This window comes from Mercenaria mercenaria, chromosome 13 (assembly GCF_021730395.1).
Source record: "Mercenaria mercenaria strain notata chromosome 13, MADL_Memer_1, whole genome shotgun sequence".
NCBI classification, from domain to species: domain Eukaryota; kingdom Metazoa; phylum Mollusca; class Bivalvia; order Venerida; family Veneridae; genus Mercenaria; species Mercenaria mercenaria.
The window spans coordinates 44622010-44638350 of record NC_069373.1 but is presented as its reverse complement, the minus strand read 5'-3'; the positions used below and the strand labels follow the sequence as shown (position 1 = coordinate 44638350).

The window sequence follows — 16341 nt, the reverse complement described above, 5'->3', positions numbered from 1 at the left end:
TCTTGAAAGGGGACCACCCAAGGATCTTTCCTGTGAAATTTGGTGTAATTCTGTCCAGTGGTTTTCAAGAAGATGTTTTTAGAAAATGTTGACGGACGGACAACTGACGACGGGCATTGAGCGGTCACAAAGGCTCACCATGAGCCTTTGGCTCAGGTAAGCTAAAAATACATGTACATGTAAATAAATGATACCTATAATTAAGTAAATAAATATGTTTAGCAGCAATAATGCAAGGTATTATCCATCTATTTTTCAAAATAGATGGAATTTGAGACAAGGAAGTTCAAGATATTGAGTTTGAACTGTATTTTCATGCTGTGATTAAAACACATGTATCATCTTAAATTGTATGTATAGTAAAATAAGAAGCTTTTTGGGCAAAGGTGCGTTATTAATTTGATCAACTAGGTAGAGATATATCCTTGATAACATACTAACCCAAAACCAATGTCTTTTAAAGTTATCTTTTTATACTGAGAATTGTACATGTGTAGAACAAGCTTTTTGGGCAGAGGTGCATTGTAACACGACCTTATAAAAACCGTAAATATTTTAAACAAAGGCGGTGCATAAAAAAAGGTCTTACTAAATTATTACATGTATATTGATTAAACACTTGAAATTATATATACAATAGGGGACAACTTTTTTGATGACAGTATCAATATTGGTATAAAGGTTTTAAAAGACTGAAGCCAAAAATATACATATCAGAATTATATACCTTACTGGTAGACAATCTCTTGACACCATCAATTTACTAGTTTTAAGAATGTAGCCAAAAATTTATACGTATTATAATTTTATACATTACTGTAACACAAACTTTCTTCCAACAGCACCAATATTTAGGTAATGGTTTTGGAGATATGCATTTTTTAACCTTAACCCTGCTAATTGTCTGAAATGGACTGGTCCATCATTCAAGTTTGGTAGTACCACTTATCATTCAAAGGGATGTTCACAGAAAATTTAATGACTAAAATAGCAAACAGTGCATGATCATCCTGATCTTGGTCTGCACTGGTCACAAAGGCAAAGTCACTTGCCGCCAGCAGGCTAAAGGTTAATTAAAATAAAAAATGTGGGCTATGGGCAAAGTGGTATTTTTTAGTCTTTTTTTTCAAAATAAATTTTAAATCATGTTGCACTGTAAACAAGTTTTAAAGCTGCAGTTTTTATGACTCCGACAGAGAAATGTTTGAACTGTTTGCGATACTTGTCCAGTGCTAAAATCAAACAAAATTCCTTTACCACCGGTCTCCTTTCTGCCTCCATACCTTTTCCAACAAGCGTAATGATCAGTATCACGGCAATATTAGTAACAGAATATTTTTTTTATGGGGAATGAATTCATTTATGAATTCAGCAGTTGTAATATAAAATGAAAATTTCTTTTAAAGGATTTACACAACCAAGCATTTACTGGTTCAGTGTACTGAAATTTCAATTATCAGATATATATATTTCCCCGAGTTATCATGAAAAATGCGTTAAAAGTGTGCGGTTGTAGGACGCTAACCAGTACACAACCATGAAATCTACGAAAATTGTTCCCCCACAAATAAGAATGATTTCACAGTATATCAGTGGTATTTATTCATAAGATACCGAGTTTCAGTCTGTTTGTTGACTCAAGACTCATGAGTACCAAACTTTTCACTTATCAGCACAATATTTATCTGTCAATACCTTAAAGAATTGGTAATAAAACATATCTACTGACAATGGCATACATCACGTTTCACCATAAACAAAATAATTAGGAGTAGACCTTTTTAATTTTAATACATATTTTAAAAATTTTAATTGTACACGCTCTATTAAAACTAGTTTACCAAAACCCCATATTTCATCTCCATAAGGTAAAATAGGTTTGACATTTCTATTAAAAAGATCTACTTGTAAATCTATCGGAAGGTTAAGACGATTAGAATTTTTACTAAGACTATACATTGCCCTAGTTGCTTAGTTTGAAATATGTTTTTTTACAACTAAGAAAAGAGCCACTTCTATTAAAAAGCAAACCAAAATATTTATATTCGTTCACGACCTCTAGGGATTCATTGTTAAAAACAAAATTATATATAGGTTGTCTGCCTTTGGCGAAAACAACAATTTTCGTTTTTGAACTGTTGTTCGTAAGTATTTAAAGCTCCTGTGAATCATCCGCTGTTTCTGCCATTATTACTGTATCATCAGCATAAAGTAAATGAAAAAAAATGTTTGAGATTAAAGAGTTCATTTGTGTTTCGTTCGTTTTAAATCATTATTCCTTGTACATAACTATTTTTTTGAAAAAGTCTTTTACATCGTTTAGAAATAGTGAAAAAAGCAAAGATGATAAATTTTCACCTTGACGAACTCCTGTATCAAAAGAGAAAAAGTTAGAAAAATGAATTGACTCTTAACACAGGATTTTATGTCATTATACATGTTTCGGATTACTTGGAGACACTTTCCGTTATTTTTAGTATTTCTTTTTTCCAGTAAACCATTTCTCCAGACCGTGTCGAACGCTTGTTTTAAGTCAATAAATGAGCAGAATAATTTACTTTTGTTATTTTTTTAAATATTGAATAATATGGTGTAAAACGAATAAATTGTCTTCTGTTGAGAAACCTTTTCTAAAACCCACTTGTATGTTATTAAAGTGTTATAAGATTCAACATAGTCAGTTATTCTTTTATTTAAAATACTGGTAAAAACTTTCCCTGGACAGCTTAACAATGTTATAGGCCTATAATTTTCAGGTTTAGTTATGTCGCCTTTATCTATTGTCCCAAGTTCTGGAATAACACCAGTTTCATAAATGGGTGGAAGAGTTTAACGTATATATTTTTCATCAATGGTAAAGATGCTTTTGTTTGTTCATTTACTATTTTATCATAACCACTTGCTTTGTTATTTTTTAAAGTTTTTATTGCTATCATTATTTCATTTTCAGTAATGAAAATATTTATTTCTTCATTTATTTCATATTCTACATTATTATTATTATAATTATTATCATTATTATCATTATTATCAATACTACTATTTTCATCGTCGCTATTGTTTACATTTGTGAAGAAATCATAAAGATCTGTTACGTCAGCTTTACTTTTCTGTTTTGGATTTCCATTTAAGATTTTCCAATAGTTTCGTGGGTCTTCACTTTTAACATCCCGTAGTTTCACTTTTAACATCCCGTAGTTTCTTGATACTTGAGCGTGTGTCTTTATTATAAAATTGGTTCAATAATGTGTTTTTGTAAATTTGTTTGAGAATTTCTTTTGTTTCATTATTCTTTCTTAATTTATAGAGATCAAGAATTTTTATTAGAAATACCGGTGAATGATTTTTTATTTACATTGTTTATCCAAAAGTTTCACTAGATGTTTTTAAAAACAAGGATGATATATCATTGACTATTTCGTCTACATTCTCTTGAGTAAAGTTTGTACCTAGTATAAGATTATCAAGTGTTTTATCAATATTTAGGATATTATATACGATGTTGCGACCTTCTTTTCGGAAAGTTTACAATACTTATATTTTTACTGACGTTTTTTTTTTCTTCAATGATGTACTTCATGGCAATTTTCATTTATTTATTTATTTGGGTTTTACGGCTCACCAACGCAGTATAGGTTATATGGCGACAAACAGGACTACAAGTTTTGGTTTCACATCACATTTACATCGAAAAAAAAACATGAGGTATGGAATCATTTTAACAAAAGGACATGTGTAAGATCCTTAATAAATATGCCATGGTGAATTGTAAAGACGTTTCAACCTGTAAAGTTGTATTTGATAATAAATACTTTTTAAATTCATGTTTGATCAAGTTTTCATATTAATGTTTAACCGTTTTGATTATATTTGCATGTCATTAATTTTTGCCTTTATTTTCGGACGTTTTCAATGTTTTATGCGATATATTAGTATCCTGCGAATACACTGTTTTAGGATTTCCTAATGCGACGATTTTGACCTTCCTTGAAACATCATCTAAAATAGTAAAAACAAAGTACAGATCTTCTCTAACACATTTTATTTGAAGGCAACAAGATAATCCCAGAAGCATTTATGATGCATGAGTAGCGAGAAGCAAAGTTTCATGGACGATTTTTCTATGTATTGAAAGAGCATATTCCTAATTTATACCCCAGTCACACATACGGCGCGCCGGAATAACTACGTCTAGCAACGGATAGAAACGTTGTAATCCGTATCGATCCGTACCATAAAGTAGTAATCCGTATCAATCCGTACGGCTCAGGCACGGATCGATACAGATTACTACGTTTCTATCCGTATGTGTGACTTGGGTATTAAGCAAAAGTAAACATCATATTATATGTGACAGAGAAGCAGGAATAAGACTTGCAATAAAAACGCACTTCCTGAAATTCCCATTGTACATTGTTGGAACCACATAAAAACTGATGTTAAAACATGGATCCATAAAACGAAAGGAAGCAAGGATGACCTATCTGTAGATTTGAATCATGTTTATACTTTGTTAAGATGTAAGTAAGATACAGACTACAACGAAAATAAAAGTGAACTGGAACAAATGTGGACACAGGACTTTAGAAAATACTGACAAGAACACACATCTTACCATATACGAACAGTCGGATCGATGGATTTTAGAAGACATGAATATATTTAACCCTTATTCTGGAATTAATTCAAACCCAGCAGTCTGTGAACAACACGGTAAGGTCTATACAACACAGGAAAGAACTTCCAGTTGACTTGATATGTCTTAACTTTCTTATGTGTCAAAAATCAGTTTACGCAGATATTCAGTGTAGTCGCGCTGGTTTCTGTAATTTCAAATTGAAAACAGAATGTGAATATGCCAAAATAGACAGAAGTGAAATTGCTATTCCGCAAATATCAGGCACACCAGATGAAATATTAAAATGGGCAAAAGAAACACTGGAACATTTCAGTGTGACAAACGTTAAAACAAAAAAAAAATGTAGAAAACGATGACGTTTCCACGGAGCAAGATGATACCGCATCAACTCAAAACATTGTTAACGACGATCTAGCTAACATATTAATTGATAAAAACGCAACATTAATTGATGACAAGGATGATGACGAAAGGAAAGGCGCAGAGAAAAACTTAAGTCAAAAAGCACTAGCTCAATACGTTATAGACAATGACAAAATAAAAATGGTTCCGTCCATGAAATCTTCTGTGTCGAAGGCATTAAGGGTTCGAAACGACTAGTGACATTAACACCCAGGGAAACCTGTAGTTGTCCATCCACAGGTCAGTGCTACCACATACTAGCTGTAAAATGACGCTTAATGTAGGGAATATTTCAGATAATCCAAATGTTAAAAACTTGTCATTAATGAAACGAAATAGCCGACCGAGAGTTGGTATGAAGACGGGGCAAAAGAAACCAATGAAGGCAGATTTTGAATACAACCGGCACCCGATTCCATATATATGACTCAAAAAAAATGTCGTCATCACCAACTTCGATAACGAAAACCCCTAATTCTAACAGGGAGATAAACAATAGTGAAATAAAAATATCTTCTTCAGTTAATTCATCACCAGCTTCAATAATGAAAACACCAAATACTAATAGAAAAAGAAAAATACGGGAATTAAACAGCCCTACATGTAAAAAAATCAATTTACATATACCCGGTAGTGCGGAAAAAGCTGATTTGAATTTAACATCTATCGCCGAAGAAGTTTTAACTGAGGAAAATGAATTACAAATATCAGACAATATGTCGTTCAATCTACACCAAAGTGTTAATTTAGAATATAAGACTGAACTGTCACAAAGTGATTTTGAACTAATTGAAAACCCAAGTGGCTGACTTAATGATAAACTTATTAATAAAGCACAGAAAATTTTTAAAAACGAATTTAGCAATGTCAGTGGAACGCTTTTCTTGTAAGAATTAGATAAATTTATACGATTTTGTGTAACGTTGATCATTATTAAATATAGTTAACGTGTTGAGAGTAATGTGTCAATGTTTATGTCATGATTGGCTTATAAGCATTAAAGCATATGACTTTATCTAATTGTCAATGGAATAATTCTTACGTCGATTATTATGCAATTAAATTTATAATTATAAGTGCGTGATTCTTTTTAATAATTAGACATGAAGATAGTTAATGAAAATAAAAAATAGGAAACTTTTTACCAAGTTTCTGATTTCCGTCTTTTCTTAATGCGGCGATTTCGCCGGTTAAAAATGCTAAATTTTGGCGGCCGTTTGAACGTAATACATGGAAAACTTAACACAAGGTTTTCATCCTATTTCAAGCTTGCATACTTGAAAATGACATGAAAAATATGATATGTTGAAATAATTAGACTTAAAAAGAAAGTAAGAAACTTATAGCCAAGTACTTGATTTCCACTTTTTTCATTATGATGATTTTGACGGCCAAAAACGGTTAATTTGACAGACGTTTATTCTTTAAATGTAGAGTTATTTTCATACTTTTTTCTACTTACCCCATGAATAGATGTTCAGAAAATATATCATATCAGAATATTTAGATTAAAACAACAAATTAGAAACTTACAGCCATGTAAATGATTTCCGGTCTCTCCAAATATGACAATTCCGCGTCAAAAAAAAACAACAAAAAACGTTTAATTTTGACAGTCGATTATACTTTAAATATAACAACATCTCCACAATAATTTACTTCTACCCAAAGCGTAGATGCTCAAAAATGATTATATATCAAAATATTTAGATTGAAACTTATAGCCATGCAAATGATTTCAGGGTTTTCCAAATATGACAAGTCCACGGCAAAAACGGTTAATTTTGACAGTCGGTTATACTTTAAATATATCAGTAACTCTGAAAAAATCACTTCTATCCAAAGCTTAGATGCTCAAAGTGATCATATATCAAAATATTTTGATTATAACACCAAATATTAAACTTCTGGCCATGTACATGATTTCCGGAAATTAGCCGTAATATTTCCGAGTTTTCCGGGGAATAAACCTGCCCGGAGAAAAGTCTCTTGTAGTACAAAGTGGGATTTTCCTTTTTTCAATCTATTTGTTGCCATAGCAACTAGACTTATCCATATAGCAACAAGCAAATTCGATAAACTGGTATCCCCTGCCGAAAGGGTTTGTGGTGAGGAATGGCAAAAAAATATATCCGGCAAAAAGTTAAGGATGTTTTTAAGAAGCAAATAATTTCATCAGATCTAGTCAAAATCAATTTTATAGAAAACATGTTTAGTTAAAAGAGTACATAATAAATGTATGATACTTTGATCCTGACTAAAGAACTTATTTTTAATTGAATATGCTTACTGTAATAAGCTTAGCTTTTAAAATTATATAATTGAAATGTGAGCTTGAAGTTTAACTGGAACGATATATTGTCTTCGAGTGGTTTGGCACCAATTAGTGTTGCAGTTTAACGTGTACATTTGAACTTAAAATGACATATGTCCTTTAAGAAAACACAATCAAGTAAGATATCTTGAACATGGCTGGAGCAAGGTTGGTGCAGTAACATCTTAACATGTTGAAGGTTTGAACTTTTTTTAAAAAAAAGAAAGGAATGGAAATATTTATATATGTTTATTTATTTTTTTGAAGGGGTTGGGTTGGGGGTGGGGGGGGGGGGGGGGAGGTGAACGGGTGAGGAAACGAAACTTCACATGTTGATTATAAATATTGATGGAAAATTAACAAAGCAAACATTGGGGTGTGTTGGGGAGTCAGATGATTATTTGGTGGTGATTAGGAAAGACAATGTCTACTGCATGTTGATTATTCTTTAAGTTTAAAAAAATTCTAAAAAGAAATGATAGAATTATTTTTTTGGTTGGGGAGAGGGGTGCCATTATGAAGGTGAACAAACTGTGAAGTTTTAACAATGCTTGACTCATGTTTATAGAAAAGTTCGAAAATAACAAATTCATGAAATACAATGTATTTGTTAGTACAAAAGGGCAATAATTATTCTGAAACAAAAGAATGTCGAAAACTGTTTGTTGCAACACCACTATATGGTGATCTAAATTTGTTGCAAGTTTAAGGCAAAAGTTTGAAGTTATAGCAGAAAATTGACCTATAAACCCTAAAACTTAACAAGAAATCTGATATTTTCTGGGAATCTGACTAAAAGACGGGCCCATAATCACATTCTATGCAAAAAAGCTAAAGGATGGACGTTATGTTTTTTGGGGTGTAGGGTTCGTGATGGATGGTGAAAGTAAGTGTTGCAATGTTGGTAAATGCAACAGTTTATAGTTTAGATTAAAAGCTGACAAAAAATTAAAATCTTACCAAAGGGAATGAATACTGATTTTTATAAGTTAAAGGGCAATAATTCTATTAGCAAAAAACCAAGAATTGGGTTATGGTGTTATTGTTTAGTTACAGGGTCAATATATCAGTATGATGCAGAATCAATTTATTCCAAGTTAACACTAGACTTCTGCATAATTGGTTTGGAGAAAATGATGACCTAAAACATATAAACTTAACAAGAAAATCTGATATTCTAATACAAAAGGGGCCATAAATCTGCAAAAAGCAAGATGGAGTTATGTTTCTTGCTATACAGGGTCAGCTTATGATGGTGAACAAGTATTCCAAGTTTCAAAGCAATAGCTTTGATAGTTTAGGAGAAAAGCTGACCTAAACATAAAACTTAACCAGGCAACGCCGACGCCGACGCCGACGCCGACAACCGCTCAAGTGATGACAATAACTCATCATTTTTTTTCAAAAAATCAGATGAGCTAAAAACGAAAAAAAATTGGGTGAAGTGTGTGTGTGTGTGTTGGGGGGGGGGGGGGGGGGGGGGGGGGGGGGGGGGGGGGGGGGGGGGGGGGGGGCAGAGGATGCCTGATCGGTGGTGGGCATGACTGGGTGGAGGAGCGAGGAGGGACAATGGTACAACTTGCATGTTGATAAATATTCATGTAAGGTTTGAAAAAAAATCTAAAATAAGAAATGAAAAAAGAATTTATTTTTTTGGTTGGTGGAGAGGGGGTGTGAGGGGGAGAAGGTGTAACCAATACAAGGGGAGTTGGTCACCAGGTGTGGGTGCGCAACTTCACATGTTTATAATAAATGTTCATGAAAAAGAATGAAATAAATTCAATGAAATTCTACCATATGGTAAGTTTGTTATGTACAAATACGTGGATTTTTATACAATTAAAGGGCAATATCTTATGAAGTTACAAAAGAAATTCGAACAAAACTGTTTGTGCACAACCACATTATGGTGATCTAAATTCTGTTTAAGTTTCATAGTTTAAGGTCAAATGTATCAAAAGTTATGATGCAGAAATTGCCATATTTATAGTACCCTATATAGTTAACACTAGAAACTTCTAAGGGCCATAGCTTTGGTGTTACTTGGGCAATCTGACTGAAACTTGACGGGCCCCATAACCTCACAGTGGGGGTCATGTATATGAAGTTTGTTTGAAAAAGATCTAAAATAAGGAATGACTGTTCTTGTTTTTTTTTTGGGAGGGGGATGGGGTTCGGGAGGGGGAGGGGTATGACGAAGGTAAGGGGTTGACCACATGTGGGTACACATCTTCACATGTTTATAATAAATGTTCATTAAAAAGAATGAAAGAAAATTAATGAAATTCTACCAAATGGTAAGTTTGTTAAGTACAAATATGTGGATTTTTATACAATTAAAGGGCAATAACTCTGAAGTTACAAAATAAATCCAAATGAAATTGTGTGTGCACAACCACATTATGGTGATCTAAATTCTGTTTAAGTTTCATAGTTCTAGGTCAAATATATCAAAAGTTATGATGCAGAAATTGCCATATTTATAGTACCCTATATAGTTAACACTAGAAACTTCTAAGGGCCATAACTCTGGTGTTAATTGGGCAATCTGACTGAAACTTGATGGACCATATAAACTCATAGTAGTGAACATATATATGAAGTTTTATTTAAATATTCCTCCCAACTACTTCCTAGATATGGCTCCAGACAGACGGGCAGACAGACAATGCCAAAACTATATCCCTCCGACTTTCGTCGGGGGTTTAACAAAACAAGAGGGTCACGATGACCCTGAATCACTCACCTGAGTAATGTGAGCCACATGTTTAAAATGGCAAACTGATGCTAAAATGTTAGAAAGAAGGTCATAGATCACATTCATGGTCACTGAGAGTCAGTTTTAAGATTGGTGTGAAAAACTGTACATGTCATCCAAATTCCATGGCTGTATCTTAAAAAACAAGAAAGTAAGGTCAGCAGGTCAAGGTCATAGTCAAGGGACCCCTAATCACTTTGGGTCATCAGGTAATTATGATTAAGCACACTGAGAAATATGATTTGATAATTTTTGAAGTATTTATTCCTATATGAATCATATAACAAGTAACCCCCTGGGCGGGGCCTCTTTTCACCCTAGGGGCATAATTTGAACAATCTTGTATGAGATCCACTAGGCAATGCTACAAACCCAATATCAAAGGCCTAGGCTTTGAACTTTCAGACAAGAAGATTTTATCTCCTATAGATATGTCTATGTTAAATTTGAGAACCCTAGGGCTGGGCCTCTTTAAACCCCTGGGGAAAAGTTTGAACAATTTTGGTAGAGAAACACTAGGCAATGCAACATACCAAATATCAAAAGCCTATGCCATGCAGTTTCAGGCAAGAAGATTTTTGAAATTTTTTCCTATACAAGTCTATGTAAAACTTGAGACCCCCCGGGGCAGGGCCTCTTTTCACCCCAGGAGCATAACTTGAACAACTTTGGTAGAGGACCAAAAGGCAATGCAAAATACCAAATATCAAAAGCCTAGGACCTGCAGTTTCAGACAAGAAGATTTTTAAAGTTTTTTCCTATATAAGTCTATGTAAAACTGGAGACCCCCGGGGCAGGGCCTCTTTTCACCCCAGGGTTATAATTTGAATAATTTTGGTAGAGGACCATAAGGCAATGCTACATACCAAATATCAAAGGCCTAGGTCTTGTGGTTTTAGACAAGAAGATTTTAAAAAAAAATTTCCTATGTAAGTCTATGTTAAACTTGTGACCCCCAGGGCAGGGCCTCTTTAAACCCCAGGGGTAAAATTTGAACAACCTTACTAGAGGACCATTAGATGATGTTACATGCCAAATATCAAGGCTCTGCGCCTTGCAGTTTTGGACAAGAAGATTTTTAAAGCTTTTCTGCATGGAATTCAATTCTTTGAACAATTTTGAAAGGGGGCCACCCAAGGATCATTTCTGTTAAGTTTGGTTTAATTCTGCCCAGTGGTTTTCAAGAAGATTTTTTTTAGAAAATGTTGATGGACGGACGACGCACATCGCACGACAGACATTGAGCGGTCACAAAAGCTCACCATGAGCCTTTTGCTCAGGTGAGCTAATAAAAAGATGTGCATGTTCTCCATAATCCTGTCAATCCATGTACCACTGTGAGGATGTGTACACCAGAACACCGGATTTGCCATTTAGTGATAAGGTATTTTCATAAAACTAAGTAAAATCAAGATTTACTATTCTATTTTACTACTATAGAGGTAAAGAGCTTTTGATAACCAGATACTGTGTATATGCACTGACAAGCGTAAAATGAGTCAATCTTAAGCAGAAACGCTAAAATTTGTGGTAAATGACAATTGTTTCATTTGATAAATGCACGTAGTGTCCCAAATCTCATGGAAAAGTAAATTTTTTTGTATTCAGTTTTCACAGGATCCAGTGTGGCTGGCAGACAAATGGGGCAAATCATAAGTCCCTGCGGTGAACATGAAATGTGAATGAACGAGGAATGGCTAGTGATCACTATACTTTCTGCTCAGGCAAGTTAAAAATTTAATAATGACTGGGATTTTAGTGTATCCTGCTAGATATTCAATGTAAACCTGGTTGGGTTTGGCTCACATGGAAAAGTAACAATAAAGCGTAGTCATTCTGATGCAATTTAATATGAAAGTCTCTTCACTTAAACAATATACAATATATATAAAATGCTAGACTACACCAAAGTGCCTTTTAAATGTACCTCTGTTTGGAATGCATACAAAAGAAAATGCGACATATGTTCTGTTTGTGTTACTTTTTATCGCCATTTTTGAGCAGTGTCTTACTAATAATGATCGGGGATCAATACACATTCCAGAGTTCTTATACTTTGTTCAAGAAATTGCAACTTCCCCAGAAGAAATGACAATAGAAAAACAAAAAAAATATAATGTCATCTGTCAAATACTTGCAAAAAACAACTGGTTTCCCCAGGGAAATGACTATTTAAGACAAAAGCCACACCTCTGAGACTGACTATCTAGTTTCCCCTACCGAGCTCACTGGATGAACACAAATTTGTTATCCTAGACCTACTTTCCTTTTCCAATTAGTGATTTTTCCTTGAAAAACATATCTGTGCAGCAATGGATACAATTTGTTCTATATTGAATGATGCAACGTTGGTACAAAATCCTATGTTAACTAAAGAACAAATTACATCAAATTATTCGTCGTCAATGAATACCTGATCAGAATACCTGATCTGAATATATTTTCATTATCAGTCATTTCCTTCATCTTAAATAGATATGTAAACATGTCAATCTGTATATTTAGAGAAAAACAAAAATAGAATCAAAATATTTCTGTAATAATTTCTTATACAAATTGTTCTTGTACCCATCCTGAAATCATCTAGGACTCACTGATCAGTGCTTTCAAAATGTTTTTTTTAATGGGTAGCTGTCCAAATATTGCCATATTGTACAGAAAAATGTTAAGTAATTGTATATACCAGAACTGTTTATTGATTCACACAATGTAGCTTAAAATATTATCTAATTAGCATATTATTTGATCATTTTATTCGGAGTCAGAGGCCACCACAGAGAGTGGTAAAACTGTGGTAAGCAATTAAGGCCCACAATCATTGAAAATGACAAGGTCAAAGGTGATAAACTAACAACCTGGATTAACATTTCAGTTCATTTGGAAATGAACTTTCAAGTTTTGAATTAAATTTGATTTTGTTATCACAACCAGAATTTTTTTTTCTATACAATAATAATTACTCACTGTGCTCTGCATACATAGAATCATTGTATTCTGTGTAAGCAATTTTTAATAATCAAGGGGTTTAATTAGTTATTTAAGCAAAAACTGGAACTTGCATAGCAAGGGATAATTCCAAGATGCCTTCCATTAAGAACTCGGCCATGCCTTCAGACCACTTGAGCAGGAGGTAATCTCCCTTCCCTTAACAAAACCCCTGATTATTTTCTTTTTCAAAATTCATTTAACAGTCAGGGGTGTAACTGTTTTAAGTTATATAACCTATTTCAGTTACTTTTTTAAGCATTTTATAACCTGTATTAGTTATAAAATATAGTTAACTCAGGTAAGTTATTCAAAAAAAGTCTTTTTGCTGTTTTCACAAAGTGACCTTTAAAGTGAAATTTGTAATTTGAAAATGAGTAGCAAACTGTGGTTAATCAAATTCTCTTTTAGTCTGACCATGACCTGATAAGAATAATGGGTGATAGGAGTTTTATGGCTTTAAAACTTTTGCGTAAACCTTTATCTGCTTTGCGTAAAAAAATTTATTGCATAGCTGGAAAGATAAAGTTCATGGATTCAGACAAATATTGCATTAGTCACATTCAAAATTAGGAATTGGCACAGGAGGGCTTTGTAATATTTTATGATAACTGAAACCAATTAAGTTATGAAAGTATAAGCAATAACTCAAATGGGTTATGAACTGCGATAACTTGAAACAGTTACACCCCTGACTTTTTAAAGGCTGTTTAAATGAATAATACTGGCGCTTGGGTAATTTCCATGTAAACTTTATGAACTTGGATCCAGTGTTAAGAATTCGCGAAACATGAGTGTTTGTACATGTATTTTAGGACATGATTCAGATTAATTTTCAGAAATATTTTGTATATGTGAGTGGCATGTAACCCATATATATCAACAAAAAATAAAACCATTGCTATTACTACCCATCTATAGTACACGAGTTTTATCTGTTTATTTTCAGGAAAAAGGTATGTCTCTGTTTATGAGGTTTCGGTGTCCTGCACATTTCAAACTACATCCACCAATATTACAGCATATATTTTGTAACATTGATGCGACATTAAGGTTGGTGTTCACTAAACCATTTATATATATTAATACAGGCATCAGCTTCTGAGTCCACTTTCACTATCGGGTGTCCATTGTCTGGATAGGCAATATATCTGAAACACAGAACAAGGTATATTATAAGTTAATTTTATTTCATTAATTGTAAACATAAAGCCAATGCATTTTCCTTGAGTGTTAATGTGACATAACTCTTGTTTGACTTTTGAACATTTCTTGCACAGATTACCTACCTTGCCATTCTGACACCTAGGCAGAAATACGTGTTTCTAAACTTTTTTACTATCACCATCCATGACCCAAATGGGTGACTCCTCCAGAAGACTACTAGAAATTTTAGTGGGATAATAGTGCAAGATATAGAAGACATTCCAATTCCAGGAGCTTCCCCAGTTCCTTAGCATGCCAGATACAAGGGACTCTTATCCCGATGTTAGAACTTTTTGTTGGAGAAAAAGGTTATCAAACTCGCATTCCCTGGTTTAGTAGTGGGTTATTTAATCGTTTGGGTTTTACGGTGCACCAACACAGTATAGGTTATATGGCGCCAAACAGGACTACAAATGTTGGTTCCACATCTCATTTACATCAAAATAAAAACATGAGGTATGGAATCAAAATTTGCATACCTGCTGGAATCACAGAATTACAGCAAAACCTTGGTAGTCAGGTAGTGATACTAATGGACACTTCGTGCTCTTAGGTACAAACATTTAATTAGTATCAAATTATCAGATAGTGAAGATCCTTAAATAAAATTCCAAACTACTTCTTTAAACCCATAAAACTTTTCTAACTTATTCTTTGAAGTCTGTATCAATAATTCTCGAATCATTCTCAAGTCCTTAAACATTAAAGCTTATTCAAATCACTCTAATGTATGTTTCCTGAAACAAGGTATTCCTAAGTCTGCTTCCTTAAAAATCATTAAAATCATTCTCAAGCCTTCCTGAAGCTTATTCATATTATTCCTATGTCTGCTTCCTTAAACCTTAAAAATCATTCAAATCATTCTCAAGCCTTCCTGGAGCTTATTCATATTATTCCTATGTCTGCTTTCTTATATGTTAACAAGAGTGCTGCCAAGCGGGGCAATTTACGCCCGAAGGCTTACATCATAGGATGGGAGCAAAATTTTAAGAACTTGACTGTTGTAGCCCCAAAGGACTGGAACAACAAAAGGAAAACTTCAAAAAATAAATCTAAGTCCACAAAAAAAATATTCAAAGTCTACAAATAAATCCTTATCAGGTTCAGGTATGTGAAAATACACCTAAAAATTGGAGGTACCATCCATGTTGTACCACAGAAAAGTGGTCTCGCTTTTTCCCTACGGCCAATAATAAAAAAGTTTCAAAATAAGCTATTATAGTAACATAAAAGGAAAGTAATTAAAAAAAAAATATTGTAAGTACAAAAAAGAGATCTGCTAAAATAAAACAAGAGCACTGCAATGCAGAGCAATATACACAAAGCAAAGTCATATATGACCTTTGACCCTTAAGTGTGACCTTGACCTTGAAGCGAGTCATCTGGAACATGCGCTCTGCACATTGTTACAATGTGCTGAACATTTCTGCCAAATCCTTCCAGCAGTTCAAGAGTTACAGAGTGGACACGAAACAAACTGATATGACTTTTGACCCCTAAGTGTGACCTTGATGCAAGTCATCCGGAACATTCGCTCTGCACGTCATCTTAGTGTTGCGAACATTTGTGTCAAGTTTCTTTGAAATCCTTGAAGGGGTTCAAGAGTTACAGAGCGGACACGAAACAAACTGATATGACCTTTGACTCCTAAGTGTGACCTTGACCTTGAAGCGAGACATCCAAAACATGCGCTCTGCACATTGTCTCGGTGTGGTGAACATTTGTGTCAAGTTTCCTTGAAATCCTTCAAGGGGTTCAAGAGTTACAGAGCGGACACGAACTTGCTAACGGACAGACGGATGGACGGATGCACGTTCCTACATATGGATACTTATGGCTACTCTTTTGTCTCTCTATTGTTCTTTTAGCCACGTAAGAGAAAAATAGCCACATAAAAGCCTTACGGAATGAATGACATCAAAATAAAAGTACAGTTACCTATTGTTCCTATAGCCACCTAAGTATGCAAATGTGAGCTCGGACAGACGGACACCAGCGTCATAACATAGTACGTCCCTTCGGGTGTATCAAAAGCAT

The 16341-nt window shown here is 33.8% G+C and overlaps 1 protein-coding gene across 1 annotated transcript in view; it reads right to left on the bottom strand.

Annotated features, from left to right (window-relative positions):
• Nucleotides 1–11944: 11944 nt before the first annotated feature.
• LOC123530387 (acylamino-acid-releasing enzyme-like) overlaps nt 11945–16341 on the bottom strand; it is a 58591-nt gene continuing 54194 nt past the window's right edge. Inside the window, exon 22 of the mRNA XM_053521676.1 lies at nt 11945–14249. Coding sequence (XP_053377651.1) covers nt 14147–14249 — 103 coding nt within the window. The 3' untranslated portion in view covers nt 11945–14146. The remainder of the gene's footprint in view (nt 14250–16341) is intronic.